Source organism: Daktulosphaira vitifoliae, unplaced genomic scaffold, assembly GCF_025091365.1.
Source record: "Daktulosphaira vitifoliae isolate Bord-2020 unplaced genomic scaffold, ASM2509136v1 Scaffold_1, whole genome shotgun sequence".
NCBI lineage: Eukaryota > Metazoa > Arthropoda > Insecta > Hemiptera > Phylloxeridae > Daktulosphaira > Daktulosphaira vitifoliae.
The window spans coordinates 64070754-64097126 of record NW_026099572.1 but is presented as its reverse complement, the minus strand read 5'-3'; the positions used below and the strand labels follow the sequence as shown (position 1 = coordinate 64097126).

Sequence of the window (26373 nt, the reverse complement as noted above, 5' to 3'; positions counted from 1 at the left end):
TTAATTTTACAACTTAAATTAATTATTATATTTCTCAAAAAGATCTCGTCGTCATAAAGAATTTCCACTTGTACGTTGATGTCCACTCAAATTGTAATCAAAATTTATTTCGTCTATAAGAATGACGTTTTATGTATACAAAACATTTGCATTGTCACTGTTTATAATGAATACTACAAGTTCTAAGCTTTTTTCCTTTGCTATAGCAATATATTTTTACTATTGTTGTTGTTGTTCTTATTATTATTGCTCGAAGTATACTGTTGTATACTCACTTTAAGGTACTGTGAATATAAAATGTTCCAAGATTCTCGAACAAATTATGAAATATATGACAAATTTGATGATACCAAATGGTCGTATAGTCGTGTGCATACTACCGCATTAAAATATTTTACGTATTCAGCTCAAGGAAATGAGAATTTTAGTTTACTTAAGTACTTAACGTAAATAAAGATAGTTATTTTGCATTGTCGTCCCAGTCGGTCGACTAACGCGTTCTTCCGTCTGAACAGTAATTTAATTTATGTGTATGCATTAATGTAAAATGTACTTACTCTAAGGAGACGGTACAGTGTCTATGACCACCACGTCCTTTTCAATTTCATGGGAACGCCTCTAATCTCTGGACTTCAGGATTGAAAAGTCATCCTAAATAGGTCATTGCAAACGAATTGCAACTAGGAATTCATAAATTCGTTTTGTAGTTATCACTTGAAAACAGTTTGTATTCGATATTGAGTCAATTGAATACATCTCAAATTGAAAACTAATCACAAATGTGAATTAAATTCTACCAAAACAATATTGCGGGTGTTTCCCTAGAGTAAAGCTTTGGTTATAAATATTAGATTTAACTAATCAAAATCAAATAAAGACGTTTCCATTTGGTTAGTTCTCTTGTGGAATAAGCTTATTATCACTATTATCAGATATATTGAGAAGCTAGCGGATAGTTTCTTAATAATTCTATCGATAACTTGTATATTTCAAACCATATTTATATGCTGTACAATATATTTTAGAAAATGATTTCATCGTAACACTAAATGTACAAGTATATCGTGTTATGAAGTTTTTCCATGAGTTTATATGCAGTTGGCTTAAGTATCGATTCAAACAGAAAAAGGAGAGAATTTTAAATGGTAGCTGAGTAAACTTTTTTGCTTGTGTTCAGCTTCCGTAAGTACTTTTTTCACAAAGTTCATTTGTTATACTCTTCTGAAGAAAGTTATACTCTGTTGTAATTAAAATTGTGGTCTCAAAGGTTTTTTACCCTAGCAACAAGATTGCACACACAACAAAAATTTCACCGTTATTTATGTAGGAAGATGATTAATGCATTACTTTGTCGCCGTTTTTTCGACCACAGCCACCACCATTATCGTCATTCTTAACACCTTTATCGCCGTACCACTTCCGGGTGAACTGGTGTGATTAGTGCGTCTTCGTCGATTATTTAACCTCTTTTTAATTTAAAAGCATTCTAGTCGGAAACGTCACACCCCTATACCATTTCGTACAGACAGTTCATCTCCATTACTTTTCGACTCGAAAGGGTCGTAATGAGAGTGAGAATTTATCGATTTATAAAAGTTTTCAGTACGACCACTGAAAATCTGTGCACTGTTTAAGCTCAAGGGGAAATACTTTTGAATTATTTGTGCGCTAAATAAAAAAAAAGCTACGATTTCTTTCTGATCAAGCAGTTCTATTAATTTAACGTAATCAACACACTCTATTGTGTTAATTTACTCAAATAAAATAGCTTAAAAAGTAAAAGTAAAAATTCGAGATGTTCATTTAATAAGCGACTAGATTAATTTTATACTTTTTTTAAGCAAATATCATAAACTTAATAGTTAAGTAGTGTATCGTTGAAGTATTATTTTGTAACGGATATTTGAATATTTTTAACTTTAGTATTCATGTTATAATCGTGTTACTTACTATAGCAGCCCTCAATTAACACATAATTCATGGCATACTAACATGCAACTTGTTCGCGTTTTAACGCAAAACAGTGTGGTAGTTAAAAAAAACTATTGTTTCGTGTATATTTTAAAGGGCTTTAACTAGAACTGCCTCGGTTAAAAACTACATGATAGTAGCTGTACTATGAGTAGGAGGAGTATTATGAATTATAATATAACAGTATTGTTTTTGAAAATATGCAAGGAATTTGCGTCGGCGTTGTGAATAAAACAAGCGTTTTATTTCAAAACTTTAGTAAGGCCGATTTTTGGTTCAATTATAAATTAATAACAAAATACTTGGTTCGTATATTTTAGAATCCTTTAAATTTTAAAATACGATTTCAATTCTATTTACCATAGCGCTAAAACGTTGTTTTTCATTGTATGAGGAATTCAATATAAGATTCTTAAAATACAACTTTCCTTTAAAAAATATTAGTAACATAAAATAAAAACTATTTTTAGATCCGTGAAATGTTAACTTACAATATTTTAAAAACATTTAAATTTAGATTAGTAAGTATTTTTCTGTAATTTATATTTGAAATACTAAAACGAGTATAATTTTAAATTATTGAATATTTTCTCTTTAAAAAAAAATATTATCAAATTTTAAAAACTTTAAACATAATTATTTCGCTTTTTAATTATAAATAATTACATTTTTTGATCAAAATTATTCGAACATACGCATATTTTATACAATTTCTATTGTGTATTAGGTCAAAGAAAAGGACCTTTTGGAAAATCCGATTGTGGTATTATTATAATAATCTTAACACACGCAATCCTTAACCTGGTCGGCCAAGTGTTATGGTCGACGAACAAAATACTGTAAAAGCTGAAGGGTTAAGAGGTTATTATTATTTTTGTATAGGAATATTCATAATTATTTTGTAAGCTACATTATTGATAAACAGCTATTGCCGACAACAACGTGAATACTCGTATCGTTAACAAACTTTCTTGGTAAAAAATATTTATTTTAACATATAGGTCGTGCGATCCTAACATTTCTGTCCCCTCACCTTTTCAGTTTATATTACAATTACCATATTTTATTAAAAAAATCTGTACCCGAATCTTGTAACCTCATAGATCCATGGTTTGTTTGGCAGTGACAAACGATAGAACAATTGCTAGAGTGAATTTTGGTGACAAAAAGTTGTGAATAGGCTACGTTAAAAAGTGACGATGAGAAGGAAAAAGGCAGAAACTAAACAGTAGATTTGCCAGCAGATTTATTGGGTTGGTTACGAACAGAACGCCGAAATGAGTAGTTTTTTCTTATGAATTTCGTTTTGTACTTTTGCGTGCTTGGGCTAAGCGGAAGGAAAAAAATAAAAAAGGTCTATAAATATACACATGGACTGGTGCAAATAAATCGTTTTCTCTAGAGCCAAGTTCTTCTATTGGAACGTATCAAAGATATATGAACAAAACATTCGATTATTTCTCGATTTCGGCATGTTTGTGTTTTATTTTTATTATGCCATTTGTACCGAATGAAATATCCGTTTGGATTTAATATAGAGAGCCGCGCAAAACTGAACGGATTTGGTCTTGGCTTTGTTTTATCGACCCGACGCAATGACCGAAGCAAATTTCTAAACAAATATATTGAAATAAAACAAATGATAGCCGGCATATAAATATAAAAAGTATTCTTGTTCCTATTCAAAAAATTATTTCTAATACTGTTTATACGTCATAATAACTAATTGCGTCAAAAACTACTCATCAGAATTTAATTTTTTTAAATATAACTGCAAATAAATTACCAGATCTATATTCTAAACACCACTTAAATAAAAATTCAATGAAACTTTAATTAAATATTTAAATCGATAAGAATATGATATTATTTTTAAATAATTTAGAAAAACTACTCAACATTAATAAGAAGATATTTGAAATAAATTTATGGTCATAAAATTTTGACCGAAATAATAGTGTCATAACTTAATATGTTTAGTTTTTGCACCAACACGAATAAAATATATAAATTTCAATCCACGAATGTTTTTATTGATTTAGTTGTAATAGTTTCCGACGTAGAGTTGGGTTATAGAGCCTTCCGAAAATTTAATTTGTAATTAAATTATGAATAATTGTTTATTATTTCTTGGGTTGTTTAACTGATTTTGTCAATTGGCGATAATATTAAAAATAAAGCCTCTAGTCAATATATTCGATATTTTAAGATAGTCTGCCGTTAGTTTCAGTGATATATTTTTTTATAGAATATGAATTGATCGTCATTTTCATTCCGTCATCTATTTAGTACGCATGAAACGTTTTATTGAACATAAATTTAAACTAAAATATTGGTAATAAAAACATTAAATCAATAGCAATTTTATTCATCATTTGTGGTTCATTTAAATCCATTGGAAGTGTTTTTTATCGTATTTAGGTTTACTTGGACGACGTTAATCCTTATTGTGTATGTAAATATTGTTATTACTATTATTTATTATTTGAACCACTCTACAACACAAACGACAGGGTTTTTATTGTTTTCCCCGTGCGTATAGACATTGTTTATTATTATAGTGCATTGCAGTCTAATGTAAAGCAAATATGTATACTTAATGGTGAGATAGAGAGAAGTTCTCGAGACATTTTAGGAAAACCCATTAATAATGTTTTTCTGACGGTGTTCTAGTACATAGTAAAGCAAGAATAGCGAGTATTAGAGTAGCTGATACTGAGATAAAGAAGATACTTTAATAGAGAAATAAGAGCTTTTTCCAGACTAATTCACATTGAACTAGATTGAACGACTCACCTAAATCACACTCAAGTCATAGTTGCTCTTGTTTTGTGATAAACGGTTATTTTACTGAAATTCTATTACGTCATAGAATATATTGACTACAATTTTTGATACGAGTAGGTACGAAACGTAGTGCGATAGAAAATAATAAAAGTTTTTCATTATATATCTTTTATTTGGACGTTGTCTGAAGACAAGTGATAAAAAGATTATTCAACAGAGTTCAACAACTTGCGAGTGGTTCGTGCAGTTTTAGGAATCGCAATAGATGCGACACGCCATACATGTCCGTTCTTGTACTCAATTCAGTTACAGGTTTTTATTTACACCGTGTCATTAGCAATAGTCAGCTAATGGGTATGGCCGGCACGGGACAGTAAAAAACGGCGAGGACAAGTCTTCGGCGCGTGAGCCATTTAGACGATACTTCATAGAAGTTAGTTATAAAAAAGTAATAATTTTATTAGGCTCTACAATAGTATTTTGTCGTAATGTTATGAAAAGGTATATGACGGCGACCTGCGATGGTAATTACACGGTATAATTAGTAGGTGTGGACACGCGTGTACTACTATTACGCCGGTTTAAAAAGAAAAAATCTCTCCACAAAATGTTACATGGCCATTTTAATACAAAAAAAAAAACACAAAAATCGTTTGCCTGTATCATTGTCCATTTACTACGGTCCAGCGTTCCTATTCGTGATGACTTTGTGTGTTTGATTTAGGGCGTGCGATAAAATGCGATAATATTCTATTCTTTATAAATGAAACGGTTCATGCAATTACTATTTAATTTGAAAAACTAGTTTGATCTTTCAAAGTGAGATTACTTTTGGATTAAGCCAACAATGCTTTGCTCGGAACTTATAAATTGAAAGGTATAAAAGGAATATTTGAGCTGTTTCACTCAATCGAGAATTAATCTCAATAGTCAAGTCATCCTAGACGTAATAAGACACTTGACGGTCGGCGCCTTAGACAAGCTGTGGTTTAAGCTCTCTAATGGCGTAGGCATTAAAGTGTGCTCAATTCCTTAATCTGCAGCCGTTAAGGTAACATTACCGACACTGCCTTTGAGTTTATTGGAATAAGGCTGAGTTTAAATACGATTTCGTAAACACAGTCAAGGCGATTCCATTGACAATTAATTTAATTGAACTATTTGACTTTTGAGTATGTGCATACGAAATTTATGAAACGCGATTTTTTAAATGTGTCAGTCTAATTGGAAATTTAGCATATCGATACGCCCAACGAATAAGTCAGTGACTCGCTTTTCGAAAATAAAAATTACTCTCCGATTGTACGCTAAATACCTTATAATCTTACAACGGATTTTTTACTGCCTTTTTCGTTGCGTATAGCGGTGTGAAAAATATCGTGTCGACCGAAATATTATCAATTATGGATTTCGAGCTATTCTTAAAACTTTTTTTTTTTTTTGTGTAGTCTGACGGTTTTAAAAAGGGGAGTAGTTATTCGTACACGTTATGTAGTTTGTAGAATACAAACGGGGTCGTTCTACTAAAAATTAGAGAGACACACGCCAAACAGTCGCAGTTGTAATAGTAGTTTGCATGGAAAGTTTACAACATACTGTCTGTTTAATACCCATATATCTACATGGAACAAGGTATACTGCGGAAACAGGGTTCGAACGTCGTTATAAATTCCCCAAAAAATAATAACACATAATAACAGTATGGTATTCATACTTTAAGAACATTTATTAACGTTTTACCATTGTTTCTTCAGAGCAGACAGTATGGCTAAAAATACTAATTGTGTAGCTTATTCACTTTTTCGATTCGTTGTGTCAGTTATTTTTACCGTACAGTGATGAGTTCAACTTTGGTTTGTTGATTTTAATTGTACGAAGGGCAAAGTGATTAATATTCCGAAAAATAAAAATATGTGTAATCATTCAAAATAACGTTACGGAGAAACAATTCAAGAATTAATCAAATTTATTGCTCGTCATAATAATATTAATAATTCTTAAAAATATTTCTTTGAAAAATGATATTTTGGCATGAGTACAACATCGGATTGCATCCAAATAAAATATCACCAGCCAACAATTCTGAATTTCATGCATATCGCTATTTAGAAAAAATAAACAAGTTTGGTATAAAGTGAAAAGGTGTTATTGGAGTAATAACTCGGCCTTATTTGTTTTGACGGTGTAAAAATAAAACTTTTAATTTATTGTTGAATGTAATTAGATATCTTGTTGTGGTATGGTTAATTCATGTAAAAATTATATAACTCACAAAATGATTGTTACTCGGTTTTTTCAGAATACGTTTTCGCTTGGCGGTAAGCTGACGATTAGGTAATTATTTATACGATTTAAGAAATTCAACTTGAATATCGAACTGACATTAAAGGGAAGGGGTCCAAAGCAATAAACCCAAACGACGACAATAAATTAAGCCGGCCCGTATATGTATTTTGTACTGCGTGTCCCCTGTGGTCTCGCAAAGACAACGGCGTCGTCGACGCAAAAACGGCAGAGACTTCCTAGGCGACAAATCATAACGGAGAGCTGAACTGGGGCGCGGGGTGACTAGGACTTGTCGCAATACGGAATGGCGTTTTGGCAACCACGCGCGCGTCTTCCGGTTCATTCGAGACAATCATATTTTACTCCACCGCGATATTATGCAAATGGCATTGTTTCTTCACGCCGACCTAACGGTCTACCAGTGTAAATCCAGAGAAATATATGCAAGAAACCTCTGCAAGTTTGCTCTGCGCCTATGCTCGTTCATTATTTCAATGGAACGAATTTGTACGGTTAAATACAAAACTTCCCTACGAATTCGCAATATAATATTATCTCGAATGTGCTCAGCAAAATAACGACTCCCCTGCGAGCGCAAAGCACCACACGGCGTTCTTCTCCGGAGAACCTGCCGAGTTAACACTAAGCTTAAACTTTGCGTTGCCATTAGGTTAATCTAATTCACGGCCATCGACACTTACGTCACTGATCGGATGTCACCGGAACTTTTAATTCTCGGCAAATCGTCAGTTCGCGTGAAAACGGTTTTCCACAGAAACCTCGTGTGACGTTTAGTTTTCGCGCGTTAATTGGCCTTTAGTAATTCGATCCTCGTTTTACTTTTGCCGAAAAATCTGGTTAAATTATCAGCGCCTTAAATACTCTTCGCGTGTGCCGTTCAGTAGTATTGCGACGTTAATTTTTCCAATTTCTTTTTTAACCACGAATATTTTTCATCGGCCGTTTCCCCCATCTCCCACTCTCGTTTGCGGACTTGCAAACTGTTATTGTACGGTCCAAACAGAAACAATTTACTCCGTTTCCGCAATTAAACGTCACCGTTTCCCAATGACCGTCCTCACAATAGTCGAACTTGGCGTTATTCACTCACACGAGCACAGTAAACCGTATACGTGTATCGAATGCACGGCGTGTGTACGTACACCATAAGGGTCGGTCGGTCGTGTAGCGGTTATTTACTGCACAACACACGCGTGGCATACGATAAATCACTGGTTGGTGAAGGGGTGCGAGGGCCTCGGAATGCGTTATTATACGGTACGTGGAGTCCAAGTCAAATAGCACACAAGACAACACAGGTCGACCGAGCTGCGCGAAGGAGGATAACGTGGTGTCTCTTAGAGCAAACAGCACCCCTCGAGTAGATGTGTGTGGTCTTAGCGGTCGTGTCCGTGTCAATTGATAATGATATGTGTATGTATACGTGTGCGTTATGATGTTCAAGTGTCTTTTAAAAAAGATGGTTACAAAAAATATTTGTCAGAGTGTAAAAAAAAAAAAAACGTAAAAACGCTTTTTAACAGATTTAATAAAATTAGAGAAATAACTCTCCGATCTCTCCACAATCATCAACCCTCGAATGCTGGCAGATTGAGTGTGTACAAAGGGACCACTAACGCGTTTTATTGCGGCCGACAACACTCTTGAATAAAAATATAATAAAACATTCGACTAAGAGAAGACGTTAATGTTTATTAGGATCTCTCGAAACCATAATCTGATGGTGCGGCTCGGTCAGAGTCATCATCATTGTAAGCCGAAGACTAAAAGGAAATGTCGTTTACAACCGTTTTTAACTATTGATCGGTTAATGTGATAACTTTGTAATATCATTATTTTCTCGTTTCGGAACATCTTAATTTCCTCTTCAACACTCTTATTATTATAACAACGCCACAAATGCAGTCACACCACTAGACATTCATTACAGATATAGTGATTTTTTCTTATCGTATTTGTGTTGTTCGATTTCTTTTAAGTGGATTACTATTTTGGGCTTCGCAGTTGCCCGAGTTATGACTTAGCGCTGTCGTTTGACAACGGGTATTAGTGGAAATTATTATTATTATTATTATTATTTTTATACTTCCACATTGAAACACGCAAGAATATGACGTGTGCGTTGACTCGTTAAGCGCCAACAAAAACTTGTGCAACACTGTCTATTTGAGGTTTCACCTTAACAAAGTTGCCATAGGATGCCTGTGATTGACATATTCAAATTATAGTGTACCTACATAATACAACGATATAACTAGAGAGTCAGCGTGTAAAATATTTCTATGGCTTTAAAGGTAAACTTATATATGACAATTTACGAAACTTATGTAGCGTTTATATTAAATATTCAAATTTCATACTAAATAGATCATATCAGTGAAAATCTGTTCTTCCTTCTTCTAGAGATCAAATTATAGTACGTTTCATTTGTATAGTAATAACAATTCATAAAATTAATAAATTTAATAAATTTGGTAGAAACGTGTTCATTTAAGAAAAATTCCTCAGTTTTTTTAACAAATTTATCTATTTAACTTTGTTGAAATATTTTGTTTGATTTTGTACAGACGAGAACACCATAAAATCTATCTACGTTTGTTACCTTTTAGAGGTACTCCAAGTTTTTCTATACCTATTATTGATTTAATTGTTCCGGTGAATATCTTGTTTTTTATCGCCCGTAATAGGGCATGTGTCTGTGTGAGTTTCTAGATGCTCAATCTTATATAACCCATATTGGCATTTAGCATACCTTGTGATTTGGAAAATGGAAATAGCAACATGCGTGAGTTGGTCTTGCGTAATACCACTTTAGTAGTATTTAAAATTCCACACGATTGTACAATCATTAATTCTTGGCGTTTTAAAATAACTGTTTTTTCCTGATTTTGTCGGAAATGCATAATAGATTTCATATGGGGATAGTGAAAACGTTTTGTTCGACAAACTGAAAACAATTTTAGAAAACATGTGTTATAGGCAGATGAGGGCGCAGCGAAGTCGTTATTTATTGTCGCATACACAGACATGCTCACGTCAGATGAAACTATTTTTCAGGCCTCGGAAGAATGAAAGCATAAAAAAGAGTGATTTTTTTGACATTTACTAATAAATTAACACTTTAATTGTTATATTTAAGCTTCGGCTTATTGCCGTTTTAATTCTAAGTGTATTAAACTAAAACGGATTTACACGAAATCTTAAAGTTTCAAACTTATTCACAGCCGGTTAATTGTTTGCCTGTTCTAAATAGCTTTAATCGTTTTTGTAAGAGTTCATTTGATGATCATCGATTCGTGACTTTAATGTTTAATAGTAAAACTTTTAAATTTATTTAAACAGCTTAGCCGTTTAAAGGGTGATTTATTAAACGCAAGTATTTTTAACGTGCATAAAACACCTTAATGTTAACAATTTATTTTCATTTAAAATATTTAATAAAAAAATATTTTCATAAAACTTTATTAAGTAAAAAGTTCTAATGTATTGATCGTGCTCAAAGATAATTTTTTATAAAAATAAATTAAATTTAGTCTTAAATTAATGGACATAAATCATAGCTCAAAAAAATTTTAAAAAAGAAGATATAATTTTTTCTATACTAGATGTTAAACATTGCTTTTTTTTATGTACATTTTTATGAATATTTTACATTAGACTACGACTTTTATTTTATTATACAGAGATTATTTTTTTCGGTTTAGATTTTTTTTTTTTTTATTGCTTCTTTAAATATCTTTCGTTGATTTTTAATTAATTAAAAATAATTGTAAAAATTGTAAAACTATATAATAATAATAAAAAATGTACACTAAAAGAAGTTAGCGATGAAAACAGGGTTAGTTGACATTAAAATCCATCTTAAAGGCTCATTATGAATTTTTTGATTATAAAATGCATAATAATGTTGTTTTTTGGTGTTAAAGGAACTATTGAGTAGTTTGAAAAAATAAAGGTAAGTCTGTGGACGTGAAAAATGATAAGAAAGACACCGTCATGTTGTGTAAACAAATATATTGTCTGTGTCTGCGTATTTCTTAAGCAAACAGGACGAAAAAGATAAAAGAATTGATTTTTTTTTCAGACACTATTTCGTGTATTGTTTGTTGGCCATATGGCCCGTCGATCGGTTGTGTATATTATCTATGGCACCCCGCCTGCTTAAACAAACATCGATTTGTTATTATAAAAATTCAAAATGATTTCCTTACATACAATGAATATAATTATCAATGAGATTAACAGTATCGAATATATTCCCTTCTCCAACTGCTGAGCTACATCTGTCTTATGTTTCCACGATGTGTTTCGTACACTTAGTTAGCTCTTAGTGTTCTTTTTTCAATTACCACAAGTGTAGTATTCCTAATTATACCATTATTATTATTATCGTGAAGAAAACACTATGGCGTATAGAAAGCCAGGACATTTTTCAAATGGGCCGTAATCCATGGAAGTAATTTAGTTTATCGAGTTTAATTTAAAAAAAATAAAACCCTAAATGAGTAATGTATACTGCAATAGACGATTTTTTCGGCTTTAAGGGTTGAACCTGATCGTAACCGGCACAGTCCACGCCCATCCTACGCTGAAGCAATTACACGCAACTTCTTTGTCTTATCCTGTTGTGTGTGAGTCATTATTAAACAGTATAGTAAACGTACAGTAGGGTAAGTAGCGACGGTAATTAAACACTGGCGGTGCGCATAAATCGAAAACCGATTAATGGAGACTGCCGGCGGCGTGTAATATAATTTTCCTGTGAGCACATGAGACCATTCTAAGGTATAACATAATATCTATTACAACGTACACCATAAGAATATCACATAACATTCCAAATATAAAATTTACTAAAGGAACAATGCTACAAAAATTAATTTTACAGAATGCTCAATTTAATATCTTAAAAGCAAAATGCGTGATGTTTGTTTTAATTGGAAAGAATATACTAACGGAAATGAACCGTATATCGTCTCCGTTAGTTTTGGGGAAAATTCTTGATGTCTAAAGATACTAGGATGATTTAAACAAAACACGATGGTTGCTTTAAAAATAGTTAAAAACAATGATCACCAAACAGCGTGCTTCGGCAATTCTTTTGAGTGAAACTATTTTTCAATATTTTATTTAAATCTCTTTTTAACATAAACTGTCAAAGTACATCTACTTTTAATTGTCATAATACAACTTATATTTCGTGTACAATTTTTTTGTTATAAAATAAAAAAAAGTATAGAAAATGATAATGTTTGACCTAAAAGAAAAGGACTGTTAAATGGTTACATTTACTAACAATGACTGTGTAGGGCAGTTAGCAATTTTATATATTATCTATATCTGTCAGCTGTAGAAACGATAATGAATAATAATGTTTGGATTAAAAGAAAATAGTTCTTAAATGGCTTCAGCTGTTATCACGAGTTAACTGTCTAGTTTATTATCTATATCTGTGCTACAGATATATCCTCATAAAAGGGCAATTTTTAATATCACTCAACAAATACATTTCCAATAAAGCAGTTCAGTTTTTATAAAATGTATATAATTATTATTTAATGGACTCATTACCGTGAATTAAATAATTTAAAATTTATTCTGATCTTTTTATTGTTATTATTTTTCATCGTGGATTTCATCAGTATTTTATGTCATCACTGAGTAATTTAATATTAGGTAAAAATATCACAATAAAAAATATATTAGAACTTTATTAAAAATTAAATACGACAAACTTTATTTATTGAGGACTTAAAAAAATGTTAAATAATAATTATAAAATCAATTATTTTATTAATGGTTTCCAGTAGGAATATATTTGTAAATAATTATCCGTAATGAATTATCATCTATCATATGGAGATGAAGGGCATAACAAATGAGACTCGTTAATGATAAGAATTGTGAATGACTTAATTTTTTCAAGAAATCACGTATTAAAAAAATACTAATAAGTCCACGATATTTTCTCGTTTTAGTACTGTTAAATATTTTCACGCTTTATCATTCCAAACGGAATTCGTTTTATTTATAAACTTCCATTATGTTTCATAGTACAATATGACATTGTATTCAAATTTTGGTTTTCGTCTGTACGACTTCATTTGTGTTTAATCTAGACTGACACCTATTAATCATTTTTTTAAATTCCCTAAATGGTTTTTTACCTGTACGAGTTCTCTAATGTAATATGATGATGATAATAGCGACGAAAAACACGAACGTTTCAAGACGACCCATGTTCATTTACCACATATTTTTATTAATGGATTTGGTAATGGGATGTAAATTGTAGTTTACACGTTATCAATTGAACCGCTGCTTTCTTTTATAAATATTGATTTAATTTTAGATAATATATTACATTTCGAACAGTTATTATACATTTGCTGTCATGTTAAATATTATCATAATAATTCGAAACTGCAATTCAGTTACCAACATTTAAGGACCTACAATAACTATAAACACTTTGGTGAATAATGTGCGGAACATTTGAACTGATGAAGTGTTACTTTTACATAAATTTGATTAATTAATTCTTTTCGAATGTACTTAATGACAAATTACCGTAATTGTTCTTGTAGTTTTTGTAGACAAAAACTCAAACGCGTGTAAGCTTGAGATCTGACCACCTACAAAACAAAAGTCACACGTCTCGTATGTTATTGATGCTCTCATATTATGATAAAAATCAACATACAGTACAGTACTAACATGCACATAGTTTTGGTTTTATTCTGTCCATGACCGTACTACGAAGAATAGCTGTGGCTGTGTAATAACGTTTAAATCATTTTGTCGTGCCGACTTTAACGACCTTAGTCGCGCCACCGTCAACTCCGAGGACGAATCCTCAGGTCTGGCGGTTTGTCTCTCACAGTGTTCCGCCAACATCGAATACAATAGCCAAAACCTGTTTTGATGAAAAGGAACCTTTTCCATACACTGCCCACGCCGATTGTAGAGATCACAGTTTAATGTTTACATGTTTTACAAAAAAACATCGCCATCTGGACACCAGACTTAAGCGACCTTTTTATGTATCTTAACTCTTATCTGCCCCGCGCAATCACGTAAGCAGTTGTTCGTATACACGACATTATTGTTCGTATACTCTGATCGTTACTGTTCTATCTAAACTGTAAACTGTGTGCAATACTTTTTTACTCTCATACTCTACCATACAAGTTTAATACTTGTAATTGCGAACCCAATTGATGTAGCTCGTTAAAAATAAAATAAAATAAATAAATATTGTGATAGTTAAACTCATATTTCAACTTGTAGTTATGTTTGAGTGGTGCTTACAGCGTTTACAAAACTAAAATCTCTCTTATTTTACCGCAGTTTTCTATATTTATGTTTCCACCCTTTATAACCATTTCCGGTTGACGATTCTGCCCGAGCTCGTTATCAAAAATATCAAGCTTTCCCCTGTTAGATCTTTTTCAGATACATATTATTATTATTAAAATAACGGCTTTGTTCAACTATAAAGTAAACTTGTCTACAATGAAAAAATATCTTTAAGGATTATTCTATGTTGCTAACGTTAAATGTTTGTCCCCTTCAACGCATTTTAAAATGTATCATACAATTTTTATCGGAGTTTCAATGCAAAACGAAAATGAGCGCATGTTTGTGACATAAAAATAATAATTTGAACGGATAGTATGTCGGAGTTGAATAGGACCGATGATTGCTCGGAGGTTTGCTCGACTAAGAAATAATACACTTGGTACATTCATAAAAACTTCAATTACAGAATACACGTTGATTGCGATGCGTGTGGGAGCTTATAAAAGTGTTGTAGACTAACGAAATACAAATTCAAGTAATAATATTGGCGTGCACGTGTCAGACGAGGAAACGCAGAGCTGTTTGGACACTGTTCTGTTTCTAACGATTACAAAATATCGTTATGCATCCGAACAGTCATAAAAAACAGTCCAATTTAATTTAAGTACATCGAGGATACTTAACCAGTTTTATTTTTCTAAAAGAATAATTCTTGGAAGTAATTCAATTTCAGTAATTTTCATAGCATGTGATGAATTGATAAAAAATATAACAACTGTTTGTACGCGGACGTTCAAAAAGAATTGAAAACGAAAAAATACATGCATCTTACTTCAATTCAAATTCCGTGTTTAATTTTCGCTTAAAAATCTGAACCCATACGCTTGGTACCTACCTGGAAAAAAGAAAGCGTATTATTAACAAAAAAAAAAAAACCCATAACAAGTTGCTCGTAAAAAAGTTTGAAATTCTCTAGTGGTACGTGGTAAACTAGTGCAGATAATAAATGAGAGCAAATAAATTACTCATAAGGTATAGACCATAATTTATGTGCATCAAAAGTTATACTCTAAAGCACAGCGTAATTAAAAATAATCTCCATCACTTTGTTTCAGTGGTACGTCGCAGGAGGCGTCTGTATAATAATACAAGAATTTCTGTAGAAATTAACGTTATAACTTTTTGATTGTTATATACGCCTATAATTTCTCGTCGAAACTCGCACTGCTGGCGTGTGTGTGTAGGAACAAATATAATTACTTTTATTTGGGCGATTACCGATTTGAAAACGCGGACGATACACGTTGGGTCGACAGAAGGAGTAATCAAAATTGAACCTCAAACGGATACGGTGGTACGGTACTGAGACGGGTTTGATGTCGCGGACCGGTAACCACCGGTAAAAAACAACGCGTTCTCGTGTATGCTTAATGTCCGATAGAGTCATTAGTAGATCCATCATCATTAAGTATTTACAATAAAATATGTCCTTGAAATTCCTCGGGTGTTCTTTTTTCAACGGATTAATATGAAATCAGAAGTTTAACAACCCAGTGTTTTTTTTTTCTCTGCCCGCGTCCAGTAAGATTACCTCACGTCAAACACTGTAATGTTTTTCTTTTACATCTGCTAACTCGAATTGTGCATTTCATTTCGAGGTTCTCGCAGCAGTTTTCTTTTACTTTTCTCTTGCACAATTACATTACTATTATTGCGCGGTACGACATTACACATAACAGTGCGGACGATAATACACGACTTTACGTTTTATCCGAACACGATAGTTGTTTGCAGCGGTTTTAGGACTCGCACACACACACACACGGAGAAAAGAAGAACAATACGTATAAATAATCGTCATGGAAATAGACACTGTGGTTTTGTATTTATTTTTTTTTTTTAACTTAGTGAATATTCGTGTGCTCGCGGCCTATTACTGTTAGATGCATCGCACGTACGTACACGCGGTCACGACCAACCGAAAAATGTCACGGAGAAATCTATGATTTTTATCTCTTTACTCCGTGTGTGTTTAATTTATTCTTCGTTCTTTTTTCTGTCCCTCGTTTTATCAGAAGTAATTTTTCAAAAAAAAAAAAAATCCACACGCTCAAGTCGTTTCTTTATTATTATTAAAAACATTCTGCCGCGGCCAAGTCGTTTCCTCATAACGTTAATAATAATATTACTCACACGTTCACTATACAGCACATACACGGTTATTATTATATGAAAAGAAAAATATATATATACCCCCCCCCCTGCGAGGGATCCTTTTATTTTCTCTTTCCTTTTATAAGCATCTTGCGCCGAGCCCATCTTCGGTCTATGTAAATTATGTTTTGCATGTGCTGGTGGCTTCGGCGAGGAGCAGCGCCTGTCACGAACATTATGTGTACATAGAGAGACTCTCCGTTAACAATTCGGTCTTGCATTTATATTATATGTGTTTTTTTTTATTAAATTACTTTTACGAAAAATGTTTTTAGACCCTTTAATATTTTCAATGATCGTTTTTGCACCGCTTTTGAGTGTTTCTTTTACGATAAAAGAAAGTGTATTTGATTAAATAGTCACAGTCATTTCATTATTTCTTTTCACAATTTATGAAGAATATTTTAATATCGGTAAGAAATTATTTACATACAAACTTTAAGTCGAGTTGACAAAAAAACTTTGTCGACTGTTTGTATATTAACAGTAAATTTGACGGAGGCCTTTTTCTTCAATTCAGCGTTCGGTGTATTTTTTACCAACAATATAATCTATCAAACTATATAGTTTTTCTAGTTTATTAAATTATGAGATAAACTTTCGAATAAATTCAATTACCAAATAGTGGAAAGTATACCGAGGAAAAATAGTTCGTTACTGTTTGTAAGACTCTTGAAGTATAATCGAAAGTTTTAAGTCCTAAAATAGACTTAACAACCAACAAAGTGTCCCGAGAGAATGAGTATTCAAACGTTCAGTAGTTTATCTCCGAAAATATTGATACTCTTAATGTATAATTTGCAGTAGCAGTGGTCAGATACTATTTGGCGAGTTATCATTGAATGCAAAACATAAAACCGTTTGATATTTTTGTGTGCACTGTACTTAGTAACTGACAAAATTATTGTTTAATTTCTTAGATTGAAAATAAATTACTGCAGATAATTATGTTTGAGTTAGACGTATTTGTATTGAAATACGTTTCACATAATAAATTTATTGTTACACGTAAAAAAGACTCTTGTTTAATAAAATTAACGTGTTAATAATATATTATTGAACCGCAATAGATAAAGTTTGCAAAAAAAACGGAGAGGTTTCATAAATTCCTAACCAATTTACATTATTAATATTAAATATCCCTCTCTAAATAAACAACGATAAGTGTAAGTTTGAGTGTAAATATGTAAAACTTTAAATGCACATAATATAATTTTCTTTATGGTAACGAAAGTTTTTTTTTATTTCAACAAGAGGGAAGTATCACAATCAACATGTTTAGGAGGTGTAAAAAACCGAGTAGTCATAAATACAATTTGAAATTTCAAGGAGAACGCGCTGAATTATACATACAGCGTTAGTTGTGGGACTTCATTGTCGCCCCGCTTTAAGATTGTTTTGGAAGTTTAGGATCCCCTTCGGGAACCATACTTGGGATTTGGACGACGGCTGTCGGGGATGTAATTGTAATAAGCATTCGAGCAACAACAACCCTCTAGTTTGCAGAATAATTTGTCACTGAGACTTAAACGAGTCTCTTACAAATAGTGTAAACTGCATAAAAAAAAAAAAAGTATATAAGGAACAATAGTCGCAGTACTCACATTTATAACGCGCTTAAAGACGAAAAGGACTCAATGTCGTGCTTACAATATCTCCCCCGCGCTTAAGGGAAAAAATTAAATGAAAACTTTATTAATCCTTCTCTTGTTACACTTTATCGTGAAAACCTGGCCTCCCCAAATTCGCGTGATAGATAACGAACGATGTCAGGTTTCCAGTATACGCAGTTAATAGAAAAACATTAATCGAATTAAAACTAATAATACAACAACATATTGATTGAACAACATCTGCCTCGCGCTATACTATGTGTATTCGCTGGTTCGGTTCATAATTAATTCTTTGGCTTGTGGTTAGTTGTTTTTTCTTTTCTCTTTTGTCCACAGTGTTAATGTTCACATGACACGCACGCTGACCTCTTCCCTGCACCCCTTTACATCCCTTAAGTATACCATGTTGGAATAGTTACATGCTGCGTTTTGCTCTAATTGCGTTTATTGTTAAATCGTTTTCTATCATCACGACAAAAAAAGTGTACTTTCACTGTAACGACATTATTATTATTATTACTATGTGTTAATGACAAAAACCGCTGAGCCACTACAAAACTGCATGGTGTGCATTACTAATTTTTCCAAAATAAAACCGTCTCGTTGTTACTCTTACAGCGATTTTCCTCATTATTATAACTCGTAAAAATAATACAAAATAAAAACGTATGTGGCGAACTCTGAACGCTCTGAAATTTCGACGTGCATCTAACACATATAATATTGTGTGCATATGATCGTAGCAAATGGATTTAGAATGTGATAGAAATAGATTCTGAAATGTATTTCGATAACCGTACAAAAAGTATATCAAATAGTAATTGACGTATCACTTTGAAATACACTTTACCTATTTCTAAATCGAAAACTTGCGAATGACGGTATGATAATATTGAAGTAAATGTGTACGAATGTGCACACAACATGGTATTTCATTTCAGAGATCATCGAATTCCTTCTTTAACGATGTTATGTCAGTATAGATACTCGTGATTTTAAATATTTTAATGATAACTAATAACGACAGTTTTGGCAATTTGTTTGTATAAAGTTACGCGAGCAACAATATTATTCATAAACTCTACTGTGCTGTTACTTCAGCTCATCTTGTAAAATAACCTCGAGGGATTTATTTTCACCTGTTCATCGTAATACGGTGTATAGATAAGTTTTATTTCAAATAGGAAATCGTATCGTCTTATCAAACATTTATTATATTTAAGAATATTTATTTTACATGCTCAACTGAAACACCATTCAGTTTGTCAGTCTAATTCTAACATGTGCAATTATTAAAAAATTTCACAAAAAAACTATATAAAATATATTGTTTATAATTTTATAATTAAAATATCCTGTGAATATCAAATTAATAGCATTTAAAACACGTTTTTTCGCTGAAAGCTTTTGCAGAGTTGTAAACATATGGGAAAGTATGTTGCTTGAAAATTGTTTTTGAGTATTTTTACCTTGTGTGACCTTACAGTCTAGTTTGGGTCACTGTTATGGTCATGATACAATTTTCTCGTCGAAAATAACCCACTAACATTATTAAATCCGACGGGCTTGCCAAATTATCACGGAAAATTTAACATAACAATTATTCATTGATATAACGTTTTGCAACCATTGTTAATGGAATGTTCGTCAAATAGTCTTTACAAATTTTAAGAATTATTTTTTAAGATGACTAAATCGAATGTTTACTTTTTAAAAATAAACTCAAGAGCTGCAGATTACAGTCCATAAAACATCGGTCAACCAATATCACGGTAAATGGTACCATTCATTAAAATATTACAAGTGTATAATTTTCTACACGAGATTATATAATTTTATTTTTTCTGTGGATAGCCTTAAATTTTTCTTATGAAATATTAAGTTAATCATTTCAAATTGAAAATTACTGCGGCGCTTTAATCATAGGGGGAAATATTCTATTTTAATTACACAATGAAGATTGATAGACAATATAATTCCAACCAGTTATATGTTACATAATAGATATTTATTCTGAGACATTAAGACATTAGGTATGATTATTTTTTGGAAAAACGATCAACATTTTTATGTTTCCTACGTATGAGGTATGGGTAGCTATTAATTTTTAACTCATAGTTGAATGAATGATCTTAAAAGAAGATATCTTCAAAACTAAAAATTTCATTAATTATACTGAGAATTCATGTCAAAATGGCGCTCACTTTCTGAATATATTAAGCAAAACTTCTGAATAAATAAACATTCAAACTTTTTCTGTAATATATATATATAATCTAAATCGTTTTATTTTGGTTTAGAAAAATAATATAAGATATTGCATATTTTTATTTCCTATAATTACATTGCGCAATAAAATATTATTATTTTATGTTTATTCTCAAAATTAAGTGTGATAAACTCAAAATTTAACTGACCTACTCTCTCTGTGAGCGTGTCAGTTTGAAACATCAGTAAGGAAGATTTAGAATGATTTCAGTTGTATGTAGTGTAAGTAATTAAAATGTTTAATTACATCGTATCGTAGTGTTTTACACCCGTCCAATCTTTTTGAAATAGAATCATACCTAAGATTATTTTGCTGTTCATCAGATATTCAACCTTAAAAAACCTGATGTGTTGTGACCTGCACTGGGGTGGTCAATGGCGACATGGTCGGCTTATTTTGTCGGTGTAAAACGAATATACGTACAGTATACTACGATGGCTGTAATTTTATAATTTTTAAACATTATTATAATTCAGTACGGGGAGGTGTTAGAGCTGGTGAGTGAAGTGCAACAAGGACGTGGTCAATAAAAGACGGTAAACGTTTGTTTGGACACCCAAGATTAAAAATAGTGTAAAATACATACAAATGTTTATACTTAAAGAGTAAGTATAAGAATGTGTACGTACGGGCGCCAATGTGGTCCCCAAGGTGGCCGTCGTCACACGGTGTGATATTTTACGATTTACTAACCGGTCTGAACTCAATGCTAATAAACACAAGATTGGATATAATAATGTTGTGCTTTACAGGGAGACGCAGTGAAAAACGACTCAATTTCTTCGTGTGATCTCTGCTGTAAAGATCGTGTGTGATCCTCTACCTGGTCGCCCGTCCGCCTACAAAATTCTCCCTCCCTTTCTGCGGTCGTATAATAAGATAATGACAAAACGATTACTAATTGAAACTGCCATAAAACCAGTTTGATGGTGTCGCGTGTATTTAGTATACCGAATGTATACGAGTACAAATTAAGCAATTAAAAGCTCCGGGTCGGATTTAAGTGGCGTCTGGTGTTCAGTTTTTTTTTTTTTTTTTTTTACATTATTTTTAGACACTAACGGACACGACCTGACTCATAAAGTTCAAGAACCGGTTGCGGGTGTCGATGCTGTGGTATCTTTTTTACCGCGACATCACAATAATACCGTTGCCGCCATACCATAGAAACTATTGGAAAAAAACACAACATTGCCTCGTCACAATCTAGTAGTAGTCGTAGTTTAAACCGTAGCCGAAGATAATTATGATTTTCTTAATGACTTAAATACACATTAAAAAGTTATGACTACACTAACTACTATAGGTATAATAACAACAGTTTATCCGTATCGCAATAGAATGTTATTTAAATGACAAAAATTACATTTTAATTTACCAAGTGATTCGACGTTAATATATGAGCACAGCAAATAAAATAATTGGAATGATTCGTGGATGTGTCAATTTTATCGTGTCTGGAGACGTTACACGAAAAAAATTCGAATGAACAATCATGTTATGTGGTACATAACATCACTTGGGTATGGATAGCTTACATATTTAAAAACAGGTTTATATTGAGCTATAATAAAAATTATTCTACTGGAGACGTTTAGTGTTAGGGTTGGCATATACAAATCACTCACTCTTCATTTTAATGTATAAATACATGGAATAATGTTGTACAATTAATTATTTCCGCTGGTATAATTTTTCTAAACAGCATTGGGCAGATGATAATAAAATGTAAATTGTTTAATTATACAAATAAATTGAAAAACTCTGTATTTTTATTTTAATTAAAAAAAAGTCTAGTAGTTATCAATCACTGTACTCGCAGATTAATTTTGTACTTGTATCTACACGAATAAAATTATTTCAAGCACATAAAGATATACATTTTATTATTTGAAAACATATATTCCGCTTTAAAACGTCGTTATTTGCAAAAGTAATAGCAATACTATTTTTGTTTCGATTTTATAGTCGTTCTATATTCAGCTTTCTAATTTAATTTTAGGTATATGACAAAAATCCGTTAAAACTAACCGCGTCATATAGTCGTAGGACTTATTTAAATACACATATTAATTAAGTTAACAAAAAACACGTCAACGATTGTTTAGAACACTTCTTTCTGCGAATTGGTATTCACAAATATGTGAAAATTATTCGTTTAGTGGACAATACGAATTACAAGCATAACACAAAGCACCTCAACCTTTTGACTCATTTTCCTCGTTTTTACTATTCGCCGAAGGTCAACAAGTAATATAAATCACATGTCGCAATGTTACGACGAGAAAAAAGTCTTGTACACTTAAATTTCCCTTATAAATTTTAAAGTTGTAGGGAATACACAGAAAGGAATGCATTAAAAAACGTGAAAACTTAAACCGATCTCAAAATCGTTGAAGAAAAACATAACTCATGTATGTAATTTATAATATACTAATAAAGTCAAGTTCATTGCACTTTTATAAAAAAATGTGTTTCTATTCATTGATATAAACAGAAACCAATATTAAACTACTTATAAACACAGATTAGGGAAAATTTAATGTTTACTAAAAAAATTGTGCGCGAAAACGAAAATCATGTTGTCATAAAATACTATTTTATAAATAATAATGATTTATATATTTTATAAACCTTTTAAGTAATACTTCTATGAAGTTCCATATGTAGTAACTACAATAGAACTACTACTAGTAAATAATAATGGTAACCTGCAATGTAGTTTAGCTAAAATATAATAGGGAGTGGATAAGGCAAACATTTTGTTGTTTCGAGTAAATTGCTTGTGATTAGACATAGTTAATTGCGCGATATTAGGAAGATACTGTTAAACTATATTGTATAAGAAATAATTTCGTTATTAGCCGAAAAGCCCTTACATATCGTAAGGTATGACTTTTTAAAAATTCTTAATTGCTCATTGATGATTGCGGTAAGACGTACCGCGGTGCTAATATATTGCTGACACACCCTTTTAATTAGGAAATCTAAACGACCAGTGATTAATCGTACAATCCGTAGAGTTTGTTTACTATAATTGGTATACCTAATCTAAAATTTATTAGTGATATTTCTGCTGTGACCACACACGAATACTGTGACGGGTAGAACCGTTTCAATCGATCGGTTATTTAGATAAAAAGTGTATAATAATGTCACACTAGAATTAGCTAACGATGACGGGAAAAAATCGTGTCCGTCGAAGCAGTGCATTCACTATTATAATTGGTGCTGTTCGATCACTCTCATTTGAGATACGGCTAAAAAACAACTTGGACGTTTACTGCTCATAATTGACAGGAGACAGAACAAATCTTAAGACACTGGGCTACATACACTTTCCTAGTGAATCGACCGTAATAATAATAATACTGAAACGCCATGGTCGTGTCATAATCAGATTATCTCCTGCGGTAGCCATGTGGTGACGACGGTGGCGGCATTGGACCAGAACAACGCACTGGTACAGCTCGAACTGCATCAGAAGCGTAACATACGACCGTTGTGAATAAGTAAACACATACCCCGTCGGTTCATCAGACACGCACATATTACACACATTTAGTCATAAATTATTATCTTACCACGAACGCACATGTAAGGGATTAGTGATGGATTAAATAATACTTATCGAATGTTCGCCTTTTTTTCCCGTGCACAATATTTCCGACGCTCGTGTTTTTTATCACCACCGGATACACAGTAGGCAACACGGAGAGTGGCCGTGTTCGAACGGGAAGACGAATTCTACATAATGTTATTATTTTTACCCGTAGACGCCCTCGAAAACTCCGTGGGCGGTCCACGCTAAATTTCTCAAAGGTGTTTTTTTATTATTATTTTGTTTTTTATCGAACTCGCTCACCGTGTCGATGTCGCCAAACGCGTTTTATTTGTTTTTCGTAATCGGTCGGCGGAGGTGCCGAAAAAAACAGTCGTAAATTAGCGGCGTCATCAGATAACTATCGCAGGCGACCGTACAAATACTCGTTTCCGTGAAATTATCGCAATAACATTATGAGCAATAAGCGAATTGAGAATGTTAAGACCCCAGTGCTTTATCGGGTCCGCGCAGCTCCTACAGTTAAATGTCAACGTTGATAAACCATCAAATTTTTTTTAATTAAACACCAGTTGATCATTACTCAATCCGAATGTAAACGACACGTTCTACCTGATATCCTAAGTTTTTAGTGACAACATAATCTTTGTTTATTCGGTATATCGAATGCGACGGTTTAAAGAAATTATAAATCATTTCCTTGTTCAAGTATTAAGCAATAAAGAGAACAGTTTTCTAAAAAGATACCACAGACACGAGGATAATAACTAATGCCGGTACCAATTTCAAAGTAAAAATGTAACCTAAAAACCAATGGATCTCGGAGCGAAATAAAAAAAAGACAACTTTGACGTTCGTCCATTTTTATGATGTACTTAAGTATTTTTTGATTTATAATTCGACATGCATTCGAAAAAAATATTATACTGCTCGTAACATACCCCAAGTTGTAAATAACATAACCGAAATGTTATTATTATTGTTTTTGCTTTTCTGTCACCATTAAAAAAATAACGTTTTAGTTGTTACTAGTAAAACTGTTTCGCTATTATGCTGAACACGCTTTTATGCAACACTGACATGACCACAAGAAATAGTAAAAATATTTCTATGGATTTAGCTTGTAAAATAATTTTTCCATTAGAAATCACCAAAAAATAACAATCCTCGTCAGATATAATCCGTTTATAAATTTTTAATATTTAAGACTTAAATACATAGATTAAAAGTTTTATACGAGAAACTTATAAAAAGTCAAACAAATTAAGTAACTCTATTGAAAATACTTAAAAATTATTGCTTTTCCTTGCACAATAGTAAAATGTACATTCAAAATCATCAAACATTATATCAAATTTTTATTATGTTTTTTCGCGTTATAAACATATAAATTTAATGTGAAACGTCTAAATGTTTTTCTATATTTATAAGTTTTCAAATATGAAATGTAGATGTTCTGAAATATGTTTAAATATATTCAGTGTAATCTCAAATAATTATCTACTGATAAAAAAAACTATGTGATATATATATATTAATTAAAAATAAAATACAATGAAAAGTTATTTCGAGTTACATTGTCTTTACTTACGCTCTGGGAAACTTACTCTTTACGCTATTTGTGTTTTATTCTATTTGGCGATTGGAATTTATTCTCTAACGACTAGTATTGAATAATAATTTTTAAACAAAACTTGAAAGTTAAAATAAGTTATTAAGCGAGTGTAGTGTTCAAACGGGTGGTTTGTGGAAATACTTTTACTGCTGTATAGCATACAGTGAATTTTAATGGCGGTTTGATGTATTTTCCTGTAACAGCAGCAGTGGGTGTTCTAACTTGTGTTGAGATGAAAGGAAACAAAACGAGTGGGAAGAGGAAAAGGATGGTTTAAAATTGACCGATGCGTGTGCAAAGGAGACGTTTTTGTGTGATAAATATAAGGAGTTGGTAACAAACTGTATGCGTAGGAATAAAAGCTTACCGTAAAATTAAAAATTCAGGTAGGCAAAGTTCGACACGTCTAATTACACATCATTCGACTAAACTAGAGAAATAATTACCATCGTTGGAAAAGCACGTATCTGTCTTGCGCATGGCGGTGACCTTTTTCTAGAAAAATATCAGCTTTCAAAAGCATCTCTAGCTCTTTGTTCAATTGCTAATGGGTTCACCAGTGATGATTAGGTTTCACGTATGGAAGGGGGTGTGGAAGTAAACGAGGGCGACTGTTAGGAATCGAGTAATAATTATGGTCGACTGTTCGTTCATATTCAACTATTTCGAAGTGAAAACTCTAGTTTTTGTTCAGAAGTTCTGGGAAGGTTAAATTATTAAATTTGATGTGATT

The 26373-nt window shown here is 32.1% G+C and overlaps 2 protein-coding genes across 2 annotated transcripts in view; one reads left to right on the top strand and one right to left on the bottom strand.

Annotated features, from left to right (window-relative positions):
- LOC126896589 (teneurin-m) overlaps positions 1 to 26373 on the bottom strand; it is a 155457-nt gene that overhangs the window by 91114 nt on the left and 37970 nt on the right. The window lies entirely within an intron of this gene.
- The window catches only part of LOC126896621 (peptidyl-prolyl cis-trans isomerase-like 3), a 210369-nt gene continuing 206130 nt past the window's right edge, over positions 22135 to 26373 (top strand). Inside the window, exon 1 of the mRNA XM_050669563.1 lies at positions 22135 to 22141. Coding sequence (XP_050525520.1) covers positions 22140 to 22141 — 2 coding nt within the window. The 5' untranslated portion in view covers positions 22135 to 22139. The remainder of the gene's footprint in view (positions 22142 to 26373) is intronic.